The sequence below is a fragment of the Pseudochaenichthys georgianus genome, chromosome 17 (genome assembly GCF_902827115.2).
Source record: "Pseudochaenichthys georgianus chromosome 17, fPseGeo1.2, whole genome shotgun sequence".
NCBI lineage: Eukaryota > Metazoa > Chordata > Actinopteri > Perciformes > Channichthyidae > Pseudochaenichthys > Pseudochaenichthys georgianus.
Genome location: NC_047519.1, coordinates 42,941,847 through 42,964,227, shown reverse-complemented (window position 1 = coordinate 42,964,227; position 22,381 = coordinate 42,941,847). Strand labels below are relative to the sequence as shown.

Here is a 22,381-nt window from a genome sequence, read left to right as displayed (position 1 = left end):
GGTCTTATAGCAGACGAGGTCTTATAGCAGACGAGGTCTTATAGCAGACGAGGTCTTATAGCGGACGGGGGTCTTATAGCAGACGAGGGTCTTATAGCAGACGAGGTCTTATAGCGGGCGAGGTCTTATAGCGGGCGAGGTCTTATAGCAGACGAGGTCTTATAGCAGACGAGGTCTTATCGCGGGCGAGGTCTTATCGCGGGCGAGGTCTTATAGCAGGCGAGGTCTTATAGCGGGCGAGGTCTTATAGCGGGCGAGGTCTTATAGCGGGCGAGGTCTTATAGCAGACGAGGTCTTATAGCAGACGAGGTCTTATAGCAGGCGGGGTCTTATAGCGGACGGGGTCTTATAGCAGGCGAGGTCTTATAGCAGACGGGGTCTTATAGCAGACGAGGTCTTATAGCAGACGGGGTCTTATAGCAGGCGAGGTCTTATAGCAGGCGGGGTCTTATAGCGGACGGGGTCTTATAGCGGACGGGGTCTTATAGCAGACGGGGTCTTATAGCAGACGAGGTCTTATAGCAGACGGGGTCTTATAGCAGGCGAGGTCTTATAGCAGACGGGGTCTTATAGCAGGCGGGGTCTTATAGCGGACGGGGTCTTATAGCGGACGGGGTCTTATAGCGGACGGGGTCTTATAGCGGACGGGGGTCTTATAGCAGACGAGGTCTTATAGCGGGCGAGGTCTTATAGCGGGCGAGGTCTTATAGCAGACGAGGTCTTATAGCGGGCGAGGTCTTATAGCGGGCGAGGTCTTATAGCAGGCGAGGTCTTATAGCAGACGAGGTCTTATAGCAGACGAGGTCTTATAGCGGGCGAGGTCTTATAGCGGGCGAGGTCTTATAGCGGACGGGGTCTTATAGCGGGCGAGGTCTTATAGCAGGCGAGGTCTTATAGCAGACGAGGTCTTATAGCAGACGAGGTCTTATAGCGGACGAGGTCTTATAGCGGACGAGGTCTTATAGCGGGCGAGGTCTTATAGCGGGCGAGGTCTTATAGCGGGCGAGGTCTTATAGCAGACGAGGTCTTATAGCGGACGAGGTCTTATCGCGGGCGAGGTCTTATCGCGGGCGAGGTCTTATAGCGGGCGAGGTCTTATAGCGGGCGAGGTCTTATAGCGGGCGAGGTCTTATAGCAGACGAGGTCTTATAGCAGACGAGGTCTTATAGCAGACGAGGTCTTATAGCGGACGGGGGTCTTATAGCAGACGAGGTCTTATAGCGGGCGAGGTCTTATAGCGGGCGAGGTCTTATAGCGGGCGAGGTCTTATAGCGGGCGAGGTCTTATAGCGGGCGAGGTCTTATAGCAGACGAGGTCTTATAGCAGACGAGGTCTTATCGCGGGCGAGGTCTTATCGCGGGCGAGGTCTTATAGCGGGCGAGGTCTTATAGCGGGCGAGGTCTTATAGCAGACGAGGTCTTATAGCAGACGAGGTCTTATAGCAGACGAGGTCTTATCGTAGGCGAGGTCTTATCGTAGACGAGGTCTTATCGCAGGCGAGGTCTTATAGCAGACGAGGTCTTATAGCAGACGAGGTCTTATAGCAGACGAGGTCTTATAGCAGACGAGGTCTTATAGCAGACGAGGTCTTATAGCAGACGAGGTCTTATAGCAGACGAGGTCTTATCGTAGGCGAGGTCTTATTGTAGACGAGGTCTTATAGCGGGCGAGGTCTTATCGCAGGCGAGGTCTTATAGCAGACGAGGTCTTATAGCAGACGAGGTCTTATCGTAGGCGAGGTCTTATTGTAGACGAGGTCTTATAGCAGACGAGGTCTTATAGCAGACGAGGTCTTATCGTAGGCGAGGTCTTATTGTAGACGAGGTCTTATAGCAGACGAGGTCTTATCGCAGGCGAGGTCTTATAGCAGACGAGGTCTTATAGCAGACGAGGTCTTATAGCAGACGAGGTCTTATAGCAGACGAGGTCTTATCGTAGGCGAGGTCTTATTGTAGACGAGGTCTTATAGCGGGCGAGGTCTTATCGCAGGCGAGGTCTTATAGCAGACGAGGTCTTATCGTAGGCGAGGTCTTATAGCAGGCGAGGTCTTATCGCAGACGAGGTCTTATAGCAGACGAGGTCTTATAGCAGACGAGGTCTTATCGTAGGCGAGGTCTTATTGTAGACGAGGTCTTATAGCGGGCGAGGTCTTATAGCAGACGAGGTCTTATAGCAGACGAGGTCTTATAGCAGACGAGGTCTTATCGTAGGCGAGGTCTTATCGTAGACGAGGTCTTATAGCAGACGAGGTCTTATAGCAGACGAGGTCTTATAGCAGACGAGGTCTTATCGTAGGCGAGGTCTTATAGCAGACGAGGTCTTATCGTAGGCGAGGTCTTATAGCAGGCGAGGTCTTATCGCAGGCGAGGTCTTACCGTAGGCGAGGTCTTACCGTAGACGAGGTCTTACCGAGTTCGTCCCCAGCACCTGCAGGTCCGGCTCTCCGGACTCCAGCAGTTTGGCCACCATGTGCAGGAAACTCTCCACGAAGGGCTTGATGCTCTGAGAGTGGCAGGCCATCAGCAGCTGGTCCAGAGCCTCCATGGCGATCACCACGTTCCTGAACAACCAATCAGAATCAGGATCCCGTTGTCCCTCCCACAGAGGGCAGACTGACATGTGTGACAGCCAAAGACAGACACTTTGTGTTAACGCAACATAAGCAGGATGTTATTTAAATACAATAGGAAACTGACCCGTATCGGTGTCGCACCACGTCCCGGCTCAGCTTCTCGGCGAGGTACGCTCCGATGCGGTCCAGCTTCTCCGGAGCAGAGACGGCGTAGAAGGTGAGTTTCTCCATGTCAGACTTACTGAGGCCATCCTGCAGAGGAACAGAGACCAACGTGCAGGGAATCAAAGTAGATACATTTTCTATTTATCTTTTCACTGCAAAGACGTACTTTAACTTCTAAAGTGTATATACATACGAGTATTCTCTTCAATTAGTTTTATTGGACATTTTACTTTAAAGGTCACCGATCACGCTACCTTAGGCAATAGCACATGTCTATGAAGTGTCTAGCCACGCCTCATATCCCTCTGTTTCACTTCCTGTTTCTAAAGTGCTGATTCTGGGATAAAGCTTTAAAGAGGAGGGTCTGAGCTCACGCGGGACCCGGCAGCTACCGTCTAGACTAAATGCTGCCGTGATGAAACGCCGTATCATGGATTATCAAGGCTCTGAAACAGTCTGGAGCTCAAAGGCTTTCTCTCTCCCGGTTATACCACAAGGTGAGTTCCTTTCTACTTCCTGCTTCTTCACACACATGCTCTCCAGCACAGGTTAGCTCTGAGTGTTAGCGATGCTAATGTGAACACCGACCATATTACGTCCAAAACAGTCGGGCGTTGTTTCTGATAGCAACGTTTCTGATTGGGCCGTGGGTCCACATTTCAGATATTACGTCATATCGGACGCGAATCAGGATCAGCTCCGTTGTTCCCCGTTTTTAGAGATTTGGGTACGGAGGAAAAGAGAGAGGGGTTATTTCCTGACGCTGCATGAGTTCCCCGACACACCGGGGACACACGGGGGACGCACCGGGGACACACCGGGGACACGTGGTGATGGAGAGAAGACATCACAAAGTGCATTTTGCGTGATAGGTCCCCTTTAACCTTTTATGTTTCTATATACATATCTTTATTTTATACTTCAAATTCTTCTTTTAACCTCTTATTTTCATATTCCTATTTTGTTTATATAAATCTTTTAGATATATTTTTAAAATTAAGAAATGTTCACAAAACCGTATTTCTTTCAGGATAAATAATATCTTCTTATTCTGATCCTTTACAGGCTTTATTCCAACACAACACAAAAGGCACTTCTCGCTCGATTCATTGACCTTTCGGAAACGCTTTAAAGGCCTCGTGTCACTGCAGGCTCCCATTGGACATCACAACAGACAGAACATATGCATCCATCATCAGCAGGTGTCAAACATAAAGAGGGGGGGGGGGTTAATGGGGAGAAACTCTCCCCCCGAGACACATTCAGACTCATAATTAAATGACGAGGTCTCGACCCTTCCCATTCCCCTGGAGAGCATATCGTGCTGAGGATGAGAGGAGAATAAACCCCTCCCTCGTGTGTCGTCCAGCTTGTGTACACAATTAGCGATGAATTACCCGGGGTCGAGGGATCACACGCATGATAATAAACGTGTCGTGTTATCAGAGCCGTGTCGTGTTTAATAAAATGACTCATCTCGAGGCTCTAATTATCTCCGTGTTGAGTCTGGAAATCTCTCCGGAGGAGGAGGTTTCACGGAGAAACACCGGGTGACAACATAATGCAGCGGCAGAGCCACGCAGACGTCTTTCTGGCTATCTTTAGGCATACATTGTACGTCTCGGATATATAACAAAACGTATCTATATGGATGAGAGTGACACCAACGTCACTTCGGGGGCGAAAAGTACGGCCCCGCCCACTTTAGGGGGAAATCAACGTGAATGGCGGTCAATTCTTGCACACACAGTGACGTCACGAGATACCCACAATGCAACACGCGCCATATATATATATATATATATATAATCTTATCTTATCTTATACCCCTCTAGGTCAGCCCTGTTACTTAAGTGCACAGTATTTAACAGTTTTCTTTTTTTGTTCTTCTTGTGTGTCAGTCATCCACACCAATCAGAAGTGCTGAGCTCCACATGTATCAGCCATTGTTAACCAATCAGAAGTGCTGAGCTCCACATGTACCAGCCATTGTTAACCAATCAGAAGTGCTGAGCTCCACATGTACCAGCCATTGTTAACCAATCAGAAGTGCTGAGCTCCACATGTACCAGCCATTGTTAACCAATCAGAAGTGCTGAGCTCCACATGTACCAGCCATTGTTAACCAATCAGAAGTGCTGAGCTCCACATGTACCAGCGATTGTTAACCAATCAGAAGTGGCCCATGATAGAAGGTGATTGACAGATTGATCCAATCACCTGCCAAGTATTTTTGAAATACTTTTCCAGATGGCTTCCAGTGGAGCTTCAGATGGTGAAAGCATCTGGGTCAGGTTAGCAATGCTCCATCACGTGTTTCTATCACAGGGAGAATCTGAAACTGAAGCTCGACTTTAAAGCAACGGAAGCTTCATGTAAGTTTAGTTCTTTCACTCGTAGCTCGGGCTGCTAGAGACGGGAGCACGTTGATGCGACCTTCCTAGCCGGAGATATGGGCCGCAATTTACAATAAACTTCCGTTGGGTCGCTTCAAAACAAATATCGCAAATCGAATCGCAATATCTGTCAGAAAAATCGCAATTAGATTATTTCCCCAAATCGTGCAGCCCTACATTTTAGTTACGGCCCGTCCACACAGCAGCATTAAAAACATCTTCCAACGCTTCTCTGCACATTGACTTTGAATAGGGGATGACGTCACTTTGCCTCGCTTTTCGCTGAACTGCATTGTGGGGGAGCGAAGCGAAGATTTCCAGGATGTCCAGGATCTCCAGGATTCAAAAGTTGAGCGATGTTCAACTTTTGAAGCTGAGCTGGAAGCGTCAGCCAATCAAACACGTTTATGCAAATCTGCCAGTAGAAGCGCTAGCCAATCAAACCGCGTGTAAGCAGGGAGAGCCAGACCGCAGTTCATTTCCTCATATTCCAAACGAGAAGTTACGGGAGCAAATCACCCGGTTCTTTACGACCAGAACTATTACCGGGATACAAACCGGAGGAACCAGGCATGGAGGGAGGAGGCAGAGGCAGTGGGGGAAACTGGTAGGCTTTCGCCTGTTTGGGGAGTTTATATATATATATATATTGCTCCCATAAAATCCCCGGGGTTTTTTGCTTTGTGTGTCGGGGGCGGGAGATTCATGTGATTGGTTGTTGGTCGCGTTGCTCGCAAAAAATCCCCAAGCTCAAGGACACGCCCAGCTCCAAGTTTTTCAAGATGTTTTCAAAGCTGCTGTGTGGACGGGGCGCTACCGTTAAAGTTACAAGAAAGACCACCTACGTGGTTTGTTTTTTTATTTGAGTTTTGCTCTTCTGTTTAATTTGTTTTGACGATAGGCCTGTTTTCTTTGTTTGATGTCTAAAAGGTTTTACAATTTATATTTATATTTAGAAATGTCTGTAAAGGTGCCAAAGTGGCTTGGATAGAAAGCAAGAAAGGAAGCCACGACAATCTCTAGCATCCCACTTCACGATATATATCAACTTCTGTCTCATGCAATGTTGAGTAGAGCAGCTTTAAGGAACATGTTTGAATAACAATAAGGAATATTTAGTGCCGATTCCACTATATCAAGATTAGCAAGAAGCAGGTATTTATTCACCTCTTATTGAAAAATGGGACCATTGTCTACTTTATTCAAAGGTATTGGCTGTTAGAGAACAATTGAGTCTGAGAAGTCAGAGTTCACATATTGGCCCGGTATCTTGATTATAATAACCGTCATTTAAGGTGAAGGTGACTCACTTTGGGGTCCTCAGGGAAGATGTTGTCCACCAGGCGTTTGTACCTCGGCCTCAGCGGCCCACAGCAGCCACACACTCCTGCAACACAGAGCAAAGCATGATTATTAGCAGAGGTTACACTGACTTCATCATAAACGGCTACCATCGGGTCAAACTGAAGGGAATGTGCATCGGATGGAGGCTGCAAGGAGCACAGAGACGGGAAGATTGCGATGAAAATGAAAAGACTTGAGAGGACAAACAGTCCTACTTGACAGCGAAGAATTGATGGACCTTCAAACTAACTTCGTAAAATCTCCAGCAGAAGAGATCAATATCAACACTTTCATCTGATCAAAGGGACCACAAGTATAGTGGTGGAGGGAAGTTGAAGGCAGCATTTAATGTTGGGCTATAAAGGAACTACAGCACGGTCACATGACTTCACGTCTCCACCGCTAAGCTAAAGGAGGCTAATGTTGGGCTATAAAGGAACTACAGCACGGTCACATGACTTCACGTCTCCACCGCTAAGCTAAAGGTGGCTAATGTTGGGCTATAAAGGAACTACAGCACGGTCACATGACTTCACGTCTCCACCGCTAAGCTAAAGGAGGCTAATGTTGGGCTATAAAGGAACTACAGCACGGTCACATGACTTCACGTCACCACCGCTAAGCTAAAGGAGGCTAATGTTGGGCTATAAAGGAACTACAGCACGGTCACATGACTTCACGTCACCACCGCTAAGCTAAAGGAGGCTAATGTTGGGCTATAAAGGAACTACAGCACGGTCACATGACTCCACGTCACCTCCGCTAAGCTAAAGGAGGCTAATGTTGGGCTATAAAGGAACTACAGCACGGTCACATGACTTCACATCACCACCGCTAAGCTAAAGGTGGCTAATGTTGGGCTATAAAGGAACTACAGCACGGTCACATGACTCCACGTCACCTCCGCTAAGCTAAAGGTGGCTAATGTTGGGCTATAAAGGAACTACAGCACGGTCACATGACTCCACGTCACCACCGCTAAGCTAAAGGAGGCTAATGTTGGGCGTGATGACGTTTAGTCGTCTCATTTAGACACTTATTATCAACCTCCGTTTTTAAATTCACCAGTGAGGTATTTACCGACGTGTTTTCCATACACATCTTTATTCCAACCCTATCTCCCTACAATCCAAACCTACTCTATATTCAACACACTGCTGGGATAATAGGTCATCTCGTATTGACTGACATGAATGAGTACGACCAGCAGCAGCGTCTGAGTCAATAAAAGTGAAGTCATGCGTTGTGTGGGGGGAATAAGGTAAAGTCACAGCAGGAACGATTACCAGTGGAGCATCATGAGGCTGCAGACTGCACGAAAGAGACGGACTGTGCTCACTGACATTTATAAAGAATTTGGTCTTTTGATAAAATCACAAAGGAGGAACAAGAAACCGTCTGGGGTTTGGACTAGTTTACTCCGGCAAGGTCAATAATATTCATTCAACTCATTCTTAAATGTTCGATTGCAACTCCAATGTGCACTGAAATGTAAGAAACACAAAACTTCAGCACATTAGCGCACTTCCTGTTCCCTCATCTGGAAGTCAATGGTTTTCTGAATGTGTGTTTGGCTGTTAGCCTGACATAAGGTCTGTGATTAACAAAAGCTGAAGAGATTTACATGTTTTGTTCGACGACATAAAATACATCAGTAAATACCCCACTTGTGAATTCAAAAACTTTGGTTGATAACGAGTGTCTAAATGAGACGACTAAACGTCATCACGCCCAACATTAGCCTCCTTTAGCTTAGCGGTGGTGACGTGAAGTCATGTGACCGTGCTGTAGTTCCTTTATAGCCCAACATTAGCCTCCTTTAGCTTAGCGGTGGTGACGTGAAGTCATGTGACCGTGCTGTAGTTCCTTTATTGCCCAACATTAGCCGCCTTTAGCTTAGCGGTGGTGACGTGAAGTCATGTGACCGTGCTGTAGTTCCTTTATAGCCCAACATTAGCCGCCTTTAGCTTAGCGGTGGTGACGTGAAGTCATGTGACCGCGCTGTAGTTCCTTTATAGCCCAACATTAGCCTCCTTTAGCTTAGCGGTGGTGACGTGAAGTCATGTGACCGTGCTGTAGTTCCTTTATAGCCCAACATTAGCCACCTTTAGCTTAGCGGTGGTGACGTGAAGTCATGTGACCGTGCTGTAGTTCCTTTAGAGCCCAACATTAGCCTCCTTTAGCTTAGCGGTGGTGAGGTGAAGTCATGTGACCGTGCTGTAGTTCCTTTATAGCCCAACATTAGCCTCCTTTAGCTTAGCGGTGGTGACGTGAAGTCATGTGACCGTGCTGTAGTTCCTTTATAGCCCAACATTAGCCCCCTTTAGCTTAGCGGTGGTGACGTGAAGTCATGTGACCGTGCTGTAGTTTCTTTATAGCCCAACATTAGCCACCTTTAGCTTAGCGGTGGTGACGTGAAGTCATGTGACCGTGCTGTAGTTCCTTTATAGCCCAACATTAGCCTCCTTTAGCTTAGCGGTGGTGACGTGAAGTCATGTGACCGTGCTGTAGTTCCTTTATAGCCCAACATTAGCCTCCTTTAGCTTAGCGGTGGTGACGTGAAGTCATGTGACCGCGCTGTAGTTCCTTTATAGCCCAACATTAGCCTCCTTTAGCTTAGCGGTGGTGACGTGAAGTCATGTGACCGTGCGGTCATAAGAGCATTTCTTGACAGCAACTGCAATCATTTTCCTTTTTTCCAGATAATGCCCAGTAATAATCTCCTTACACACCCTTGAAATACAGCTCTCTCTGGCTTTGGGCCACCAGCCTCTTTAAGATATTTAAAAAAAAGAACAATCAGCAGGGATGAAAGTTTAAATGTCCCGACCAACCCAGACATATACTTTATGGCATTGAACTCTGGTTTGAAGTTGCACCAGTAAACATGGTCAACGTGTGATCTGTGAATGTTCCTTCCTTCCTGATCAATGAACAGAGTGTCTTCTGTGAAATGTCAGCGCATTGTGCCCGAAGGAGCAGCAGACCAACGCAAAAAAGGCTACAGGATGACGTACGATAAGGACTGCCTTTCAACCACACACACACACACACACACACACACACACACACACACACACACACACACACACACACACACACACACACACACACACACACACACACACACACACACACACACACACACACACACACACACACACACACACACACACACACACACACACACACACACACACACACACACACACCACACACACACACACACACACACACACACACACACACACACACACACACACACACACACACACACACACACACACACACACACACACCAAACTGGGCCGAAGGAAGCCAGAGATGCTGATCTTACAAGTAAACAAGACCCTTAAAGAACGTACTGGTATTGTGATGAGTCCCAGTGAGAGTGAAAACTAAGATAATGTAAATCAATACTCGGTCAGACATGTTGTCGTAGTTAATATTAAGTGGACACACGTGGACATTTAAGCGTCTTTGGGTTCAAGAAAAGCGCTAGAGAAATATATTATTACATTTCACATTTATTCTGAATTTAACACACTTCTATATATTGTGTCGAAAGCCCTTCAATCGTGTTTTCATTTTCTACTTTTTAAAATTATATTTTGAGATGTTTAATTTCTAATATTGTTTATTGCAGCTAGAACCCAAACGTTTCCCAACATGTCTCTAATAAAGCATCTTATCTTAGTTACTGAGAGCAGGTCAGGGGTCAGTCTCTGAGCATCTCATACACATGCCTGCCCCTTCCACGAGGTCTCCAAACCCGGCCTTAAGACCCTCTTCTTTCGGCAGGCCTTCCAATAAACTGTGAGCACGGTCCACCTGGAGTACTGCCATTTGTATCGCTATCTCCGACTTTTATTTTTGTACTCTATTTTATATTTTATTTTTTATTATTATTACAATTATCTGTTTAATCTCTCAAAGTGTATCCCTTGTTGTGAAGCACTTCGAGATTTGTCTTGGCAGATGAGAAGCGCTATATAAATTAAATATATATTATTACGTGCATCTTGATGGAACGGATTTATTATTTCCAACACATGTGCAATGATCCATAATTAGACTAACTGATTAATTACATTTCATCGTTTTGTTTGTTAAAATGTGGAAGAGAATTGGAAGAAATCTGCCAACATATTTCCACTTCATGGTCCTCTTGTTGAGGTCCCACTGACCTTCATGCAAACCACAAAGCTTCCATATTTCCAGATTGTGTTCCAACAATCGTTCGGTAACCAACAATAAAGACAACACAGCCCACATGTTTAGGAGCTTTCCATTATGTCCGGAGGTAAAGGCGCTTATAAAGTTGAGAATTGGATTTCAAATGAACAAATATCGACTTCTTCTTTCGAGAGAGAAAGGGATTTATTAGAGAATCATATTGACTGATATTGCATTCGCGAAATTAGCGATATTAGAGTCCGTAGAAAAGCATGTGCAGGCGTTCCTGCAGAACCACACTGTGTTAATCAGATATGTTCACGTGAACACTTTATTACCCTAACTATCATTTGGACATTGCATGAGTTCATATTGAGATGTCTTTTGCAGCCGTAAAATCAACTCGCATGTTGCCTGTTAATGTTTCCGACTTGTATTCAGGCTCTAGATGAAATCCCCAGACGCGCCGAGGAGACGTCAGCACGGCACGGCAGGTCCTCAGATCTTTACGTTTAAACTCCATTAGAGCCGTCTGGTCTCCCTAACGCTCACACCGCTGGCCCCGGCGCTTCATTCCCTAATGCGGCAGGTAATTGGATCCATGATGAGCGCTTTAAAGCCGTCGCTCTGGAAAGGTTGCCATGGCGTCGAGCCGTTGATACGAGTCCTAACGAAGCGGAGCAATCTCAAGAAGATAAATAACCTCAGGAGGCGTTCAGGAGCCTAATGTCCCTTTAGGGCACATGTGTCAAACTTAAGGCCCGGGGGCCAAATCAGGCCCCTGGTGGATTTAATTTCGGCCCGCAGGATAATTTGTAATTACTACCGCCGGTATATTGCACCTTCCCTCCATCCTGAGGACTTGCACCCTGATGAGACGCCAAGTATCTGAGCTAGCATCTCAGAGCAGCACACTGAGTTCAATGCTTCCTTCTGCTCTTCCTCTCACGACAGCAGGGCATGTTTGGTTTCTCTCTGAGGGAATAGTTTTGTTGAAGCTGTTGTTGGCCTGTGGGGAAATGTACTCATGAGAAGTGACTTTGGAAAAGCTGCAGATAGAGCCATGAGAAATGAATGCAGCTGATTATTTAATGTTGTTTTTATAGGCAATAGTTTAAGCTTTGTTAGTTCCAGGTTTAATATGTGCAATAAGTTCATTTCAATACGTTCTGCAATAAACATTGAACCAGTCCGGCCCTCCACTAGCACCCATGTTCTTATTGTGGCCCACTGTGTATTTGAGTTTGACCCCCCTGCCTTAGAGTATCCTTAACCTTACATTAAGGGTCTGAGCCGGGGCTTCTGGGAAATGAAGTCCCCGGTCACCCTGGAGTCTGAGGAGGGGTCAGTGGCTCTGATGTTGATGTGCCAGGGCCCTTCAGGCTGGAGTCAACAAGGCAACACCTCTGTTGCAGACATCGAGCCTTCAGATGTTGAAGTAGTAAACCTGAAGGATGTGTTTCAAAGATGTCTGCTAAATAAGATGACATTACATTTAGCTCACGCTTTTATCCAAAGCGACTTACGATAAGTAACCATAGAGATATATCATACTATAGTAAATGCTGGTGAATTATTACAAGGCCTAAATTAACTCAACAAGTTGTATTTATTTGTTGCCACGGTCCAGTCGAATATAGATCCTTCAGCCTTCAGATGTTAAAGTAGTTAAGCTGAAGGATGCCGTTCAAAGATGTCTGCAATATTAGCCCATCAATAAGATCAGCTTTGAAGTGTCCTGCTTTTTACAGGGTTACATAATGTTCACATGTTCTTGTCCACGAACCGGTCTTTAAACACTGCCAGAGCTCATCGTGGGTTCCCTTTCTTCACTAGCATCCACAATGACCATCTAGTGTACAGTTCTTTACGCATATCCTCACTAAATACAACTGGCTAAGTAAAAATACAGGGTTATTGTACTTCCTGTAGCTGGAGATAGTTCTTCTGGCTAAAGCAAAACTCAAGGCGCGATACATTTCTCAAACTCTTCTAAAAGGAATGAAGACTAATGTTTCCTCAAGACTCTCGGTCTCTGAGTCCAGGAGCAAACCGCTGACACGTGGCGGATGGACGAGGGCGAGTTCACAGGAAAGGACTGAGACATGAGACGCAGCAACAGCAAAGCTGCAGGCCATTCATCGTGGTGTTTCCTTACAGGACAACAACAACAAAGAAACAAAGGCCATGTGAAGCAACAACAACAACAACAAATATCCACTTCTGCTGCAACACAACTCAACGCCACAAAGCGAAACACCAACTCAACTTTGCCATTTGACACACCTTTAAACTACATTCTAAATAAACTACAACACATCCAGAACTGCGCTGCCCGCCTCCTCACCCGCTCCAGAGACCACATCACCCCGTCCTTCAACGAATACACTTCAACATCCTTCTGCTAACACACAAAGCTCTCAGTAACCAGGCCCCCCCCCCCGACCTCACCACCACTACACCCCTCCCGCAGCCTTCGTTCATCAGAAGCGAACCTCCTCTCTATCCCAAGCTCTGAACCTGGGGGGTCAGAGCCTCCTCCATCGCTGCCCCCACCCTCTGGGGGACAGAGCCTCCTCCATCGCTGCCCCCACCCTCTGGGGGGACAGAGCCTCCTCCATCGCTGCCCCCACCCTCTGGGGGGACAGAGCCTCCTCCATCTCTGCCCCCACCCTCTGGGGGGACAGAGCCTCCTCCATCGCTGCCCCCACCCTCTGGGGGGACAGAGCCTTCTCCATCGCTGCCCCCACCCTCTGGGGGGACAGAGCCTTCTCCATCTCTGCCCCCACCCTCTGGGGGGACAGAGCCTCCTCCATCGCTGCCCCCACCCTCTGGGGGGACAGAGCCTTCTCCATCGCTGCCCCCACCCTCTGGGGGGACAGAGCCTCCTCCATCTCTGCCCCCACCCTCTGGGGGGACAGAGCCTCCTCCATCGCTGCCCCCACCCTCTGGGGGGACAGAGCCTTCTCCATCGCTGCCCCCACCCTCTGGGGGGACAGAGCCTTCTCCATCGCTGCCCCCACCCTCTGGGGGGACAGAGCCTTCTCCATCGCTGCCCCCACCCTCTGGGGGGACAGAGCCTCCTCCATCGCTGCCCCCACCCTCTGGGGGGACAGAGCCTCCTCCATCGCTGCCCCCACCCTCTGGGGGGACAGAGCCTCCTCCATCGCTGCCCCCACCCTCTGGGGGGACAGAGCCTCCTCCATCTCTGCCCCCACCCTCTGGGGGGACAGAGCCTCCTCCATCGCTGCCCCCACCCTCTGGGGGGACAGAGCCTTCTCCATCGCTGCCCCCACCCTCTGGGGGGGACAGAGCCTCCTCCATCGCTGCCCCCACCCTCTGGGGGGACAGAGCCTCCTCCATCGCTGCCCCCACCCTCTGGGGGGACAGAGCCTCCTCCATCGCTGCCCCCACCCTCTGGGGGGACAGAGCCTTCTCCATCGCTGCCCCCACCCTCTGGGGGGACAGAGCCTCCTCCACCGCTGCCCCCACCCTCTGGGGGGACAGAGCCTCCTCCATCTCTGCCCCCACCCTCTGGGGGGACAGAGCCTCCTCCATCGCTGCCCCCACCCTCTGGGGGGACAGAGCCTCCTCCATCGCTGCCCCCACCCTCTGGGGGGACAGAGCCTTCTCCATCGCTGCCCCCACCCTCTGGGGGGACAGAGCCTTCTCCATCGCTGCCCCCACCCTCTGGGGGGACAGAGCCTCCTCCATCTCTGCCCCCACCCTCTGGGGGGACAGAGCCTCCTCCATCGCTGCCCCCACCCTCTGGGGGGACAGAGCCTTCTCCATCTCTGCCCCCACCCTCTGGGGGGTCAGAGCCTTCTCCATCGCTGCCCCCACCCTCTGGAACTCCCTTCCACCACACATCAGAGACTGCACCGACCCCCCCCCACGTTCAAAACACTGACCAAAACACACCTCTTCAGACTGGCTTTTCATTTGTGAATGATGCTGTATCGCTGTTTGAATATTTATTTATTTTTTATTTCTATTCTTTATTCTATTTTATCATGTTTTATCAAACCCCTGTAAAGCGTCTTTGAGCACCTGGAAAAGCGCTTTGAAATTAAACGTATTATTATTAAACTAATTTGAGTACTGCGAGTAAACTTGGATATGTATTGTATCACGGACACCGCAAACAACGTGTTACTTGTGCTGTTCGAGTTGACTGGAGTCACAACGACTCTACCACCAAGGATTCTTGACTGTAGTCTTGATGCGTCCCCCCCAGGCCCCAAAGATGGTCTTATTTAAAAAGCAAGCGACAAATGTAATCATTGACCTCGATAACCTGCATCGACTAACTTCAACAGAAGGCATTCCCCATATCCAATGGATCGATAACACCGCATCACGGTGCAGAGGAAAACCGTGTGAATCCTAGATATTGTTACCGAGCGGCAGTTGGAAAATGTACACCTAAGATCATTTAGTTTCTCTGCAAAACGTTGCCGTGGGCAACAGAAAAACCAGTGAAGATGATCTCAAAGATTAAAACGTGGGACCTGAGCGCAACGACTTGAGTTTGACTTGGCGTAAGGAAACCAATATGTGTTGTTTCTAATTTACACAAAGAGAGCATATTCTGCTTTTTGGGAGTGGGGTATTACTGAACATTAGCACAATACGTCCTTTTTTAATCAAAGCGGAGAAACGAATACACTCCGTTTACTTTTATGTAGTTTTGTAGTAAAGTGATCTGAATATCTGATGTCTGTAAATATGTCCAAGTAAGACACATATCCGTGTATTAACAACAGTCGAATGCATGCGGAGGGACACCGTTAGTCTCAGGGCGTCTTGTTGTTACTTTATTGTTGCACTAGCAGAGCATTGGCTCTTCCTCCTGGGGTCCTCACACACTCAGAACACACAACAACACACAACAACATTAAAACAAAACGGCTCATAATTTCATGCTATTTCCAGCGAAATGAAGTGAAACTAAAACGGTCATCCAATTATCGCCATCCTAAGGCCAAACAAAAGTAAATACAAATAAGTGTACATAATAATATATGCATAGATAGCCACAGTTCACATGTACTTACATTTAGTTACAGCTGATGGCTTATCTGTTAAACATGAATATCCGTCAACATGTAACACCTGATCGTCCGATGACGTCTGGACCAACGTCGTTCACTAACCGACCCAACGCCCCCTTCCTCAGTTTGACCGAGGTTTAACATCGATACTTAGTTTCTAGGGAGAAGATGATTACGAGGTTTTTCCAGGAAGATAGTTTACATTTTAGCCGGTTATTTACCCCACGACGTAGAGTGGAAACACTGAATTACTACAACAGTACATCGAAGGGCCTTTAGCCCCATCTCTCTCAATCTCTCACACACACTCTCAGTCTCTCACACACACACACACCTCCTACAGAGTCACAGCAGGTGTGTGAGTGTGTGTGAGTGTGTGTGTAGACGTTGAAGATGAAGTGGAAACACCTGGGACGCAGCGAGGCGTTCAGGGACAGCGGAAAGACGGAGGTGACATGAAAGCTTTCTATTTCCGTCCTCATTATTCTGACTCTGACTCCCTGTTTGAGAGGCGACTGAGAGAGAGAGCATTATGATAATTTAAAGTAGAGGCACTACATACAGATTTACACCTGAACATCAGCAGGAGAGGACTCTTTAAAGTAGAGACACTACATACTGATATACACCTGAACATCAGCAGGAGAGGACTCTTTAAAGTAGAGACACTACATACAGATTTACACCTGAACATCAGCAGGAGAGGACTCTTTAAAGTAGAGACACTACATACTGATATACACCTGAACATCAGCAGGAGAGGACTCTTTAAAGTAGAGACACTACATACTGATATACACCTGAACATCAGCAGGAGAGGACTCTTTAAAGTAGAGACACTACACACTGATATACACCTGAAACATCAGCAGGAGAGGACTCTTTAAAGTAGAGACACTACATACTGATATACACCTGAACATCAGCAGGAGAGGACTCTTTAAAGTAGAGACACTACATACTGATATACACCTGAACATCAGCAGGAGAGGACTCTTTAAAGTAGAGACACTACATACTGATATACACCTGAACATCAGCAGGAGAGGACTCTTTAAAGTAGAGACACTACACACTGATATACACCTGAACATCAGCAGGAGAGGACTCTTTAAAGTAGAGACACTACATACTGATTTACACCTGAACATCAGCAGGAGAGGACTCTTTAAAGTAGAGACACTACACACTGATATACACCTGAACATCAGCAGGAGAGGACTCTTTAAAGTAGAGACACTACATACTGATATACACCTGAACATCAGCAGGAGAGGACTCTTTAAAGTAGAGACACTACATACTGATATACACCTGAACATCAGCAGGAGAGGACTCTTTAAAGTAGAGACACTACATACTGATATACACCTGAACATCAGCAGGAGAGGACTCTTTAAAGTAGAGACACTACACACTGAGATACACCTGAACATCAGCAGGAGAGGACTCTTTAAAGTAGAGACACTACACTACTGATTTACACCTGAACATCAGCAGGAGAGGACTCTTTAAAGTAGAGACACTACACACTGATATACACCTGAACATCAGCAGGAGAGGACTCTTTAAAGTAGAGACACTACATACTGATTTACACCTGAACATCAGCAGGAGAGGACTCTTTAAAGTAGAGACACTACATACTGATATACACCTGAACATCAGCAGGAGAGGACTCTTTAAAGTAGAGACACTACATACTGATATACACCTGAACATCAGCAGGAGAGGACTCTTTAAAGTAGAGACACTACACACTGATATACACCTGAACATCAGCAGGAGAGGACTCTTTAAAGTAGAGACACTACATACTGATATACACCTGAACATCAGCAGGAGAGGACTCTTTAAAGTAGAGACACTACATACTGATATACACCTGAACATCAGCAGGAGAGGACTCTTTAAAGTAGAGACACTACATACCTGATTTACACCTGAACATCAGCAGGAGAGGACTCTTTAAAGTAGAGACACTACATACTGATATACACCTGAACATCAGCAGGAGAGGACTCTTTAAAGTAGAGACACTACATACAGGATTTACACCTGAACATCAGCAGGAGAGGACTCTTTAAAGTAGAGACACTACATACTGATATTACACCTGAACACAGCAGGAGAGGACTCTTTAAAGTAGAGACACTACATACAGATTTACACCTGAACATCAGCAGGAGAGGACTCTTTAAAGTAGAGACACTACATAGCTGATATACACCTGAACATCAGCAGGAGAGGACTCGTTTAAAGTAGAGACACTACATACAGATTACACCTGAACATCAGCAGGAGAGGACTCTTTAAAGTAGAGACACTACATACTGATTTACACCTGAACATCAGCAGGAGAGGACTCTTTAAAGTAGAGACACTACATACTGATATACACCTGAACATCAGCAGGAGAGGACTCTTTAAAGTAGAGACACTACATACTGATATACACCTGAACATCAGCAGGAGAGGACTCTTTAAAGTAGAGACACTACATACTGATATACACCTGAACATCAGCAGGAGAGGACTCTTTAAAGTAGAGACACTACATACTGATATACACCTGAACATCAGCATGGAGAGGACTCTTTAAAGTAGAGACACTACATACTGATATACACCTGAACATCAGCAGGAGAGGACTCTTTAAAGTAGAGACACTACATACTGATATACACCTGAACATCAGCAGGAGAGGACTCTTTAAAGTAGAGACACTACATACTGATATACACCTGAACATCAGCAGGAGAGGACTCTTTAAAGTAGAGACACTACATACTGATATACACCTGAACATCAGCAGGAGAGGACTCTTTAAAGTAGAGACACTACATACTGATATACACCTGAACATCAGCAGGAGAGGACTCTTTAAAGTAGAGACACTACATACTGATATACACCTGAACATCAGCAGGAGAGGACTCTTTAAAGTAGAGACACTACATACTGATATACACCTGAACATCAGCAGGAGAGGACTCTTTAAAGTAGAGACACTACATACTGATATACACCTGAACATCAGCAGGAGAGGACTCTTTAAAGTAGAGACACTACATACTGATATACACCTGAACATCAGCAGGAGAGGACTCTTTAAAGTAGAGACACTACATACTGATATACACCTGAACATCAGCAGGAGAGGACTCTTTAAAGTAGAGACACTACATACTGATATACACCTGAACATCAGCAGGAGAGGACTCTTTAAAGTAGAGACACTACATACTGATATACACCTGAACATCAGCAGGAGAGGACTCTTTAAAGTAGAGACACTACATACTGATATACACCTGAACATCAGCAGGAGAGGACTCTTTAAAGTAGAGACACTACATACTGATATACACCTGAACATCAGCAGGAGAGGACTCTTTAAAGTAGAGACACTACATACTGATATACACCTGAACATCAGCAGGAGAGGACTCTTTAAAGTAGAGACACTACATACTGATATACACCTGAACATCAGCAGGAGAGGACTCTTTAAAGTAGAGACACTACATACTGATATACACCTGAACATCAGCAGGAGAGGACTCTTTAAAGTAGAGACACTACATACTGATATACACCTGAACATCAGCAGGAGAGGACTCTTTAAAGTAGACTGATATACACCTGAACATCAGCAGGAGAGGACTCTTTAAAGTAGAGACACTACATACTGATATACACCTGAAAATCAGCAGGAGAGGACTCTTTAAAGTAGAGACGCTACATACTGATATACACCTGAACATCAGCAGGAGAGGACTCTTTAAAGTAGAGACACTACATACTGATATACACCTGAACATCAGCAGGAGAGGACTCTTTAAAGTAGAGACACTACATACTGATTTACACCTGAACATCAGCAGGAGAGGACTCTTTAAGTAGAGACACTACATACTGATATACACCTGAACATCAGCAGGAGAGGACTCTTTAAAGTAGAGACACTACATACTGATATACACCTGAACATCAGCAGGAGAGGACTCTTTAAAGTAGAGACACTACATACTGATATACACCTGAACATCAGCAGGAGAGGACTCTTTAAAGTAGAGACACTACATACTGATATACACCTGAACATCAGCAGGAGAGGACTCTTTAAAGTAGAGACACTACATACTGATATACACCTGAACATCAGCAGGAGAGGACTCTTAAAGTAGAGACACTACATACTGATATACACCTGAACATCAGCAGGAGAGGACTCTTTAAAGTAGAGACACTACATACTGATGCACACCTGAACATCAGCAGGAGAGGACTCTTTAAAGTAGAGACACTACATACTGATATACACCTGAACATCAGCAGGAGAGGACTCTTTAAAGTAGAGACACTACATACTGATATACACCTGAACATCAGCAGGAGAGGACTCTTTAAAGTAGACTGATATACACCTGAACATCAGCAGGAGAGGACTCTTTAAACCTGCATGCCGGTATATCAAATGGGCTAAAATAACTTTGTGAAAGGGAAATAACTGACGGTTGTTTTGTTGCCTGACCTACCAGAATGGATCAGGCCTCTTCCATTTGAGGCTCTGATGAAGTTGAACGCTCCGTCAGCTTCAGTACGGGGAACTTGCCGGTATCTCCTGAGTATTCCCCGCCTCATTTGCACACCACAAGATGGCATTACCGGAAAAAACGATATAAACAAAACCGATTCAAAGTTTTTACAAGTCAGACATGAGGTCTTCACGGAAAGCTTCAGAAAGCTTCCCCTTACACCCGTCTAACGGTTTCTTCCTGCCTCAGGGGAACATCACCTGTCTGACAGACAACAGCTTTCAGCCAATGGGACGCCTGCAATCCGTCATCACCTGGGATTAGTCGACGCTCTGATAGAAAACACGAGAAGCCGCGGGGTTAATGTGAAGGGGTCGGGTTACCGGACGCAGGTAGACGAATTCCAGAGGAAGAACTAAACCTCGAACCGGGACCAGTTTCTGACACTTCAGACCATCTCTGACCCAAATAAACGAGTACAACGTAATGTCTATAACAACAGGAAGTGATACAGGAAGTGTCGGCTTTCTGCAGTAATCTAATATGTCTTTAAGATGATGATAAACAAGACGCTGGTTCCCTTTGTGCCGTGAGCAGAGAGAGACCTGGTTTAAACAGCTTTAGTTGGAGACGTGTTACCCTGGGCACGATGGAGACTTCAGATCAAAGTCGTGTACATAATAATCATAATACTAGACGGTACGTTTATATATCACAATAGAGTCACATGCATGCATTCAATACTGTGGAGTGTGGACAATACCCACAGGAGCAATGTGGGGTTAAGTGTATTGCCCAAGAAATACTTAGTCATGTTTGCATCATCCCAGAATGAAGTGAAAGTGGTTTTCACTGCTGAAAAGCTGGGTATGTGTTGAGCAGTTTCTGAGACTTCAAACCATCCCTGACCCAAAGAAACTAGTCAAACGTAATGTCTATCACCACAGGAAGTGATATAGGAAGTGAAACAGGAAGTGGTATAGGAAGTGATATAGGAAGTGATATCTGAAGTGAAACAGGAAGTGATACAGGAAGTGATATAGGAAGTGATATAGGAAGTGAAACAGGAAGTGATACAGGAAGTGATATAGGAAGTGATATCTGAAGTGATATAGGAAGTGATATCTGAAGTGAAACAGGAAGTGATACAGGAAGTGAAACAGGAAGTGATATCTGAAGTGAAACAGGAAGTGATACAGGAAGTGAAACAGGAAGTGATATAGGAAGTGATATAGGAAGTGAAACAGGAAGTGGTATAGGAAGTGATATAGGAAGTGATATCTGAAGTGAAACAGGAAGTGATACAGGAAGTGAAACAGGAAGTGATATAGGAAGTGATATAGGAAGTGAAACAGGAAGTGATAGAGGAAGTGATATAGGAAGTGAAACAGGAAGTGGTATAGGAAGTGATATAGGAAGTGATATCTGAAGTGAAACAGGAAGTGATACAGGAAGTGATATAGGAAGTGATATAGGAAGTGAAACAGGAAGTGGTATAGGAAGTGATATAGGAAGTGGATATCTGAAGTGAAACAGGAAGTGATACAGGAAGTGAAACAGGAAGTGATATCTGAAGTGAAACAGGAAGTGGTATAGGAAGTGATATAGGAAGTGAAAAGGAAAGTGGTATAGGAAGTGATATAGGAAGTGATATCTGAATAGTGAAACAGGAAGTGATACAGGAAGTGAAACAGGAAGTGATATAGGAAAGTGATATAGGAAGTGAAACAGGAAGTGAAATAGGAAGTGATATCGGAAGTGAAACAGGAAGTGATAGAGGAAGTGATATAGGAAGTGAAACAGGAAGTGATATAGGAAGTGGTATAGGGAAGTGAAAACAGGAAGTGATACAGTAAGTGAAACAGGAAGTGATATAAGAAGTGATAGAGGAAGTGCAACAGGAAGTTATATAGGAAGTGCAACAGGAAGTTATATAGGAAGTGATATAGGAAGTGAAACAGGAAGTGGTATAGGAAGTGAAACAGGAAGTGGTATAGGAAGTGATATAGGAAGTGATATCTGAAGTGAAACAGGAAGTGATACAGGAAGTGATATAGGAAGTGATATCTGAAGTGAAACAGGAAGTGATACAGGAAGTGAAACAGGAAGTGAAACAGGAAGTGATATCTGAAG

General features: G+C 46.0%; 1 protein-coding gene across 1 annotated transcript in view; it reads right to left on the bottom strand.

Moving 5' to 3' along the window:
- efr3a (EFR3 homolog A (S. cerevisiae)) overlaps positions 1 to 22,381 on the bottom strand; it is a gene marked incomplete at its 3' end in the record, with an annotated part of 130,557 nt that overhangs the window by 70,619 nt on the left and 37,557 nt on the right. The window contains exons 3-5 of the mRNA XM_034104938.1: positions 6,444 to 6,520; positions 2,697 to 2,824; positions 2,410 to 2,560 (exon numbers count right to left, since the gene is read on the bottom strand). Of these exons, the coding sequence (XP_033960829.1) occupies positions 2,410 to 2,560; positions 2,697 to 2,824; positions 6,444 to 6,520 (356 nt within the window). The remainder of the gene's footprint in view (positions 1 to 2,409; positions 2,561 to 2,696; positions 2,825 to 6,443; positions 6,521 to 22,381) is intronic.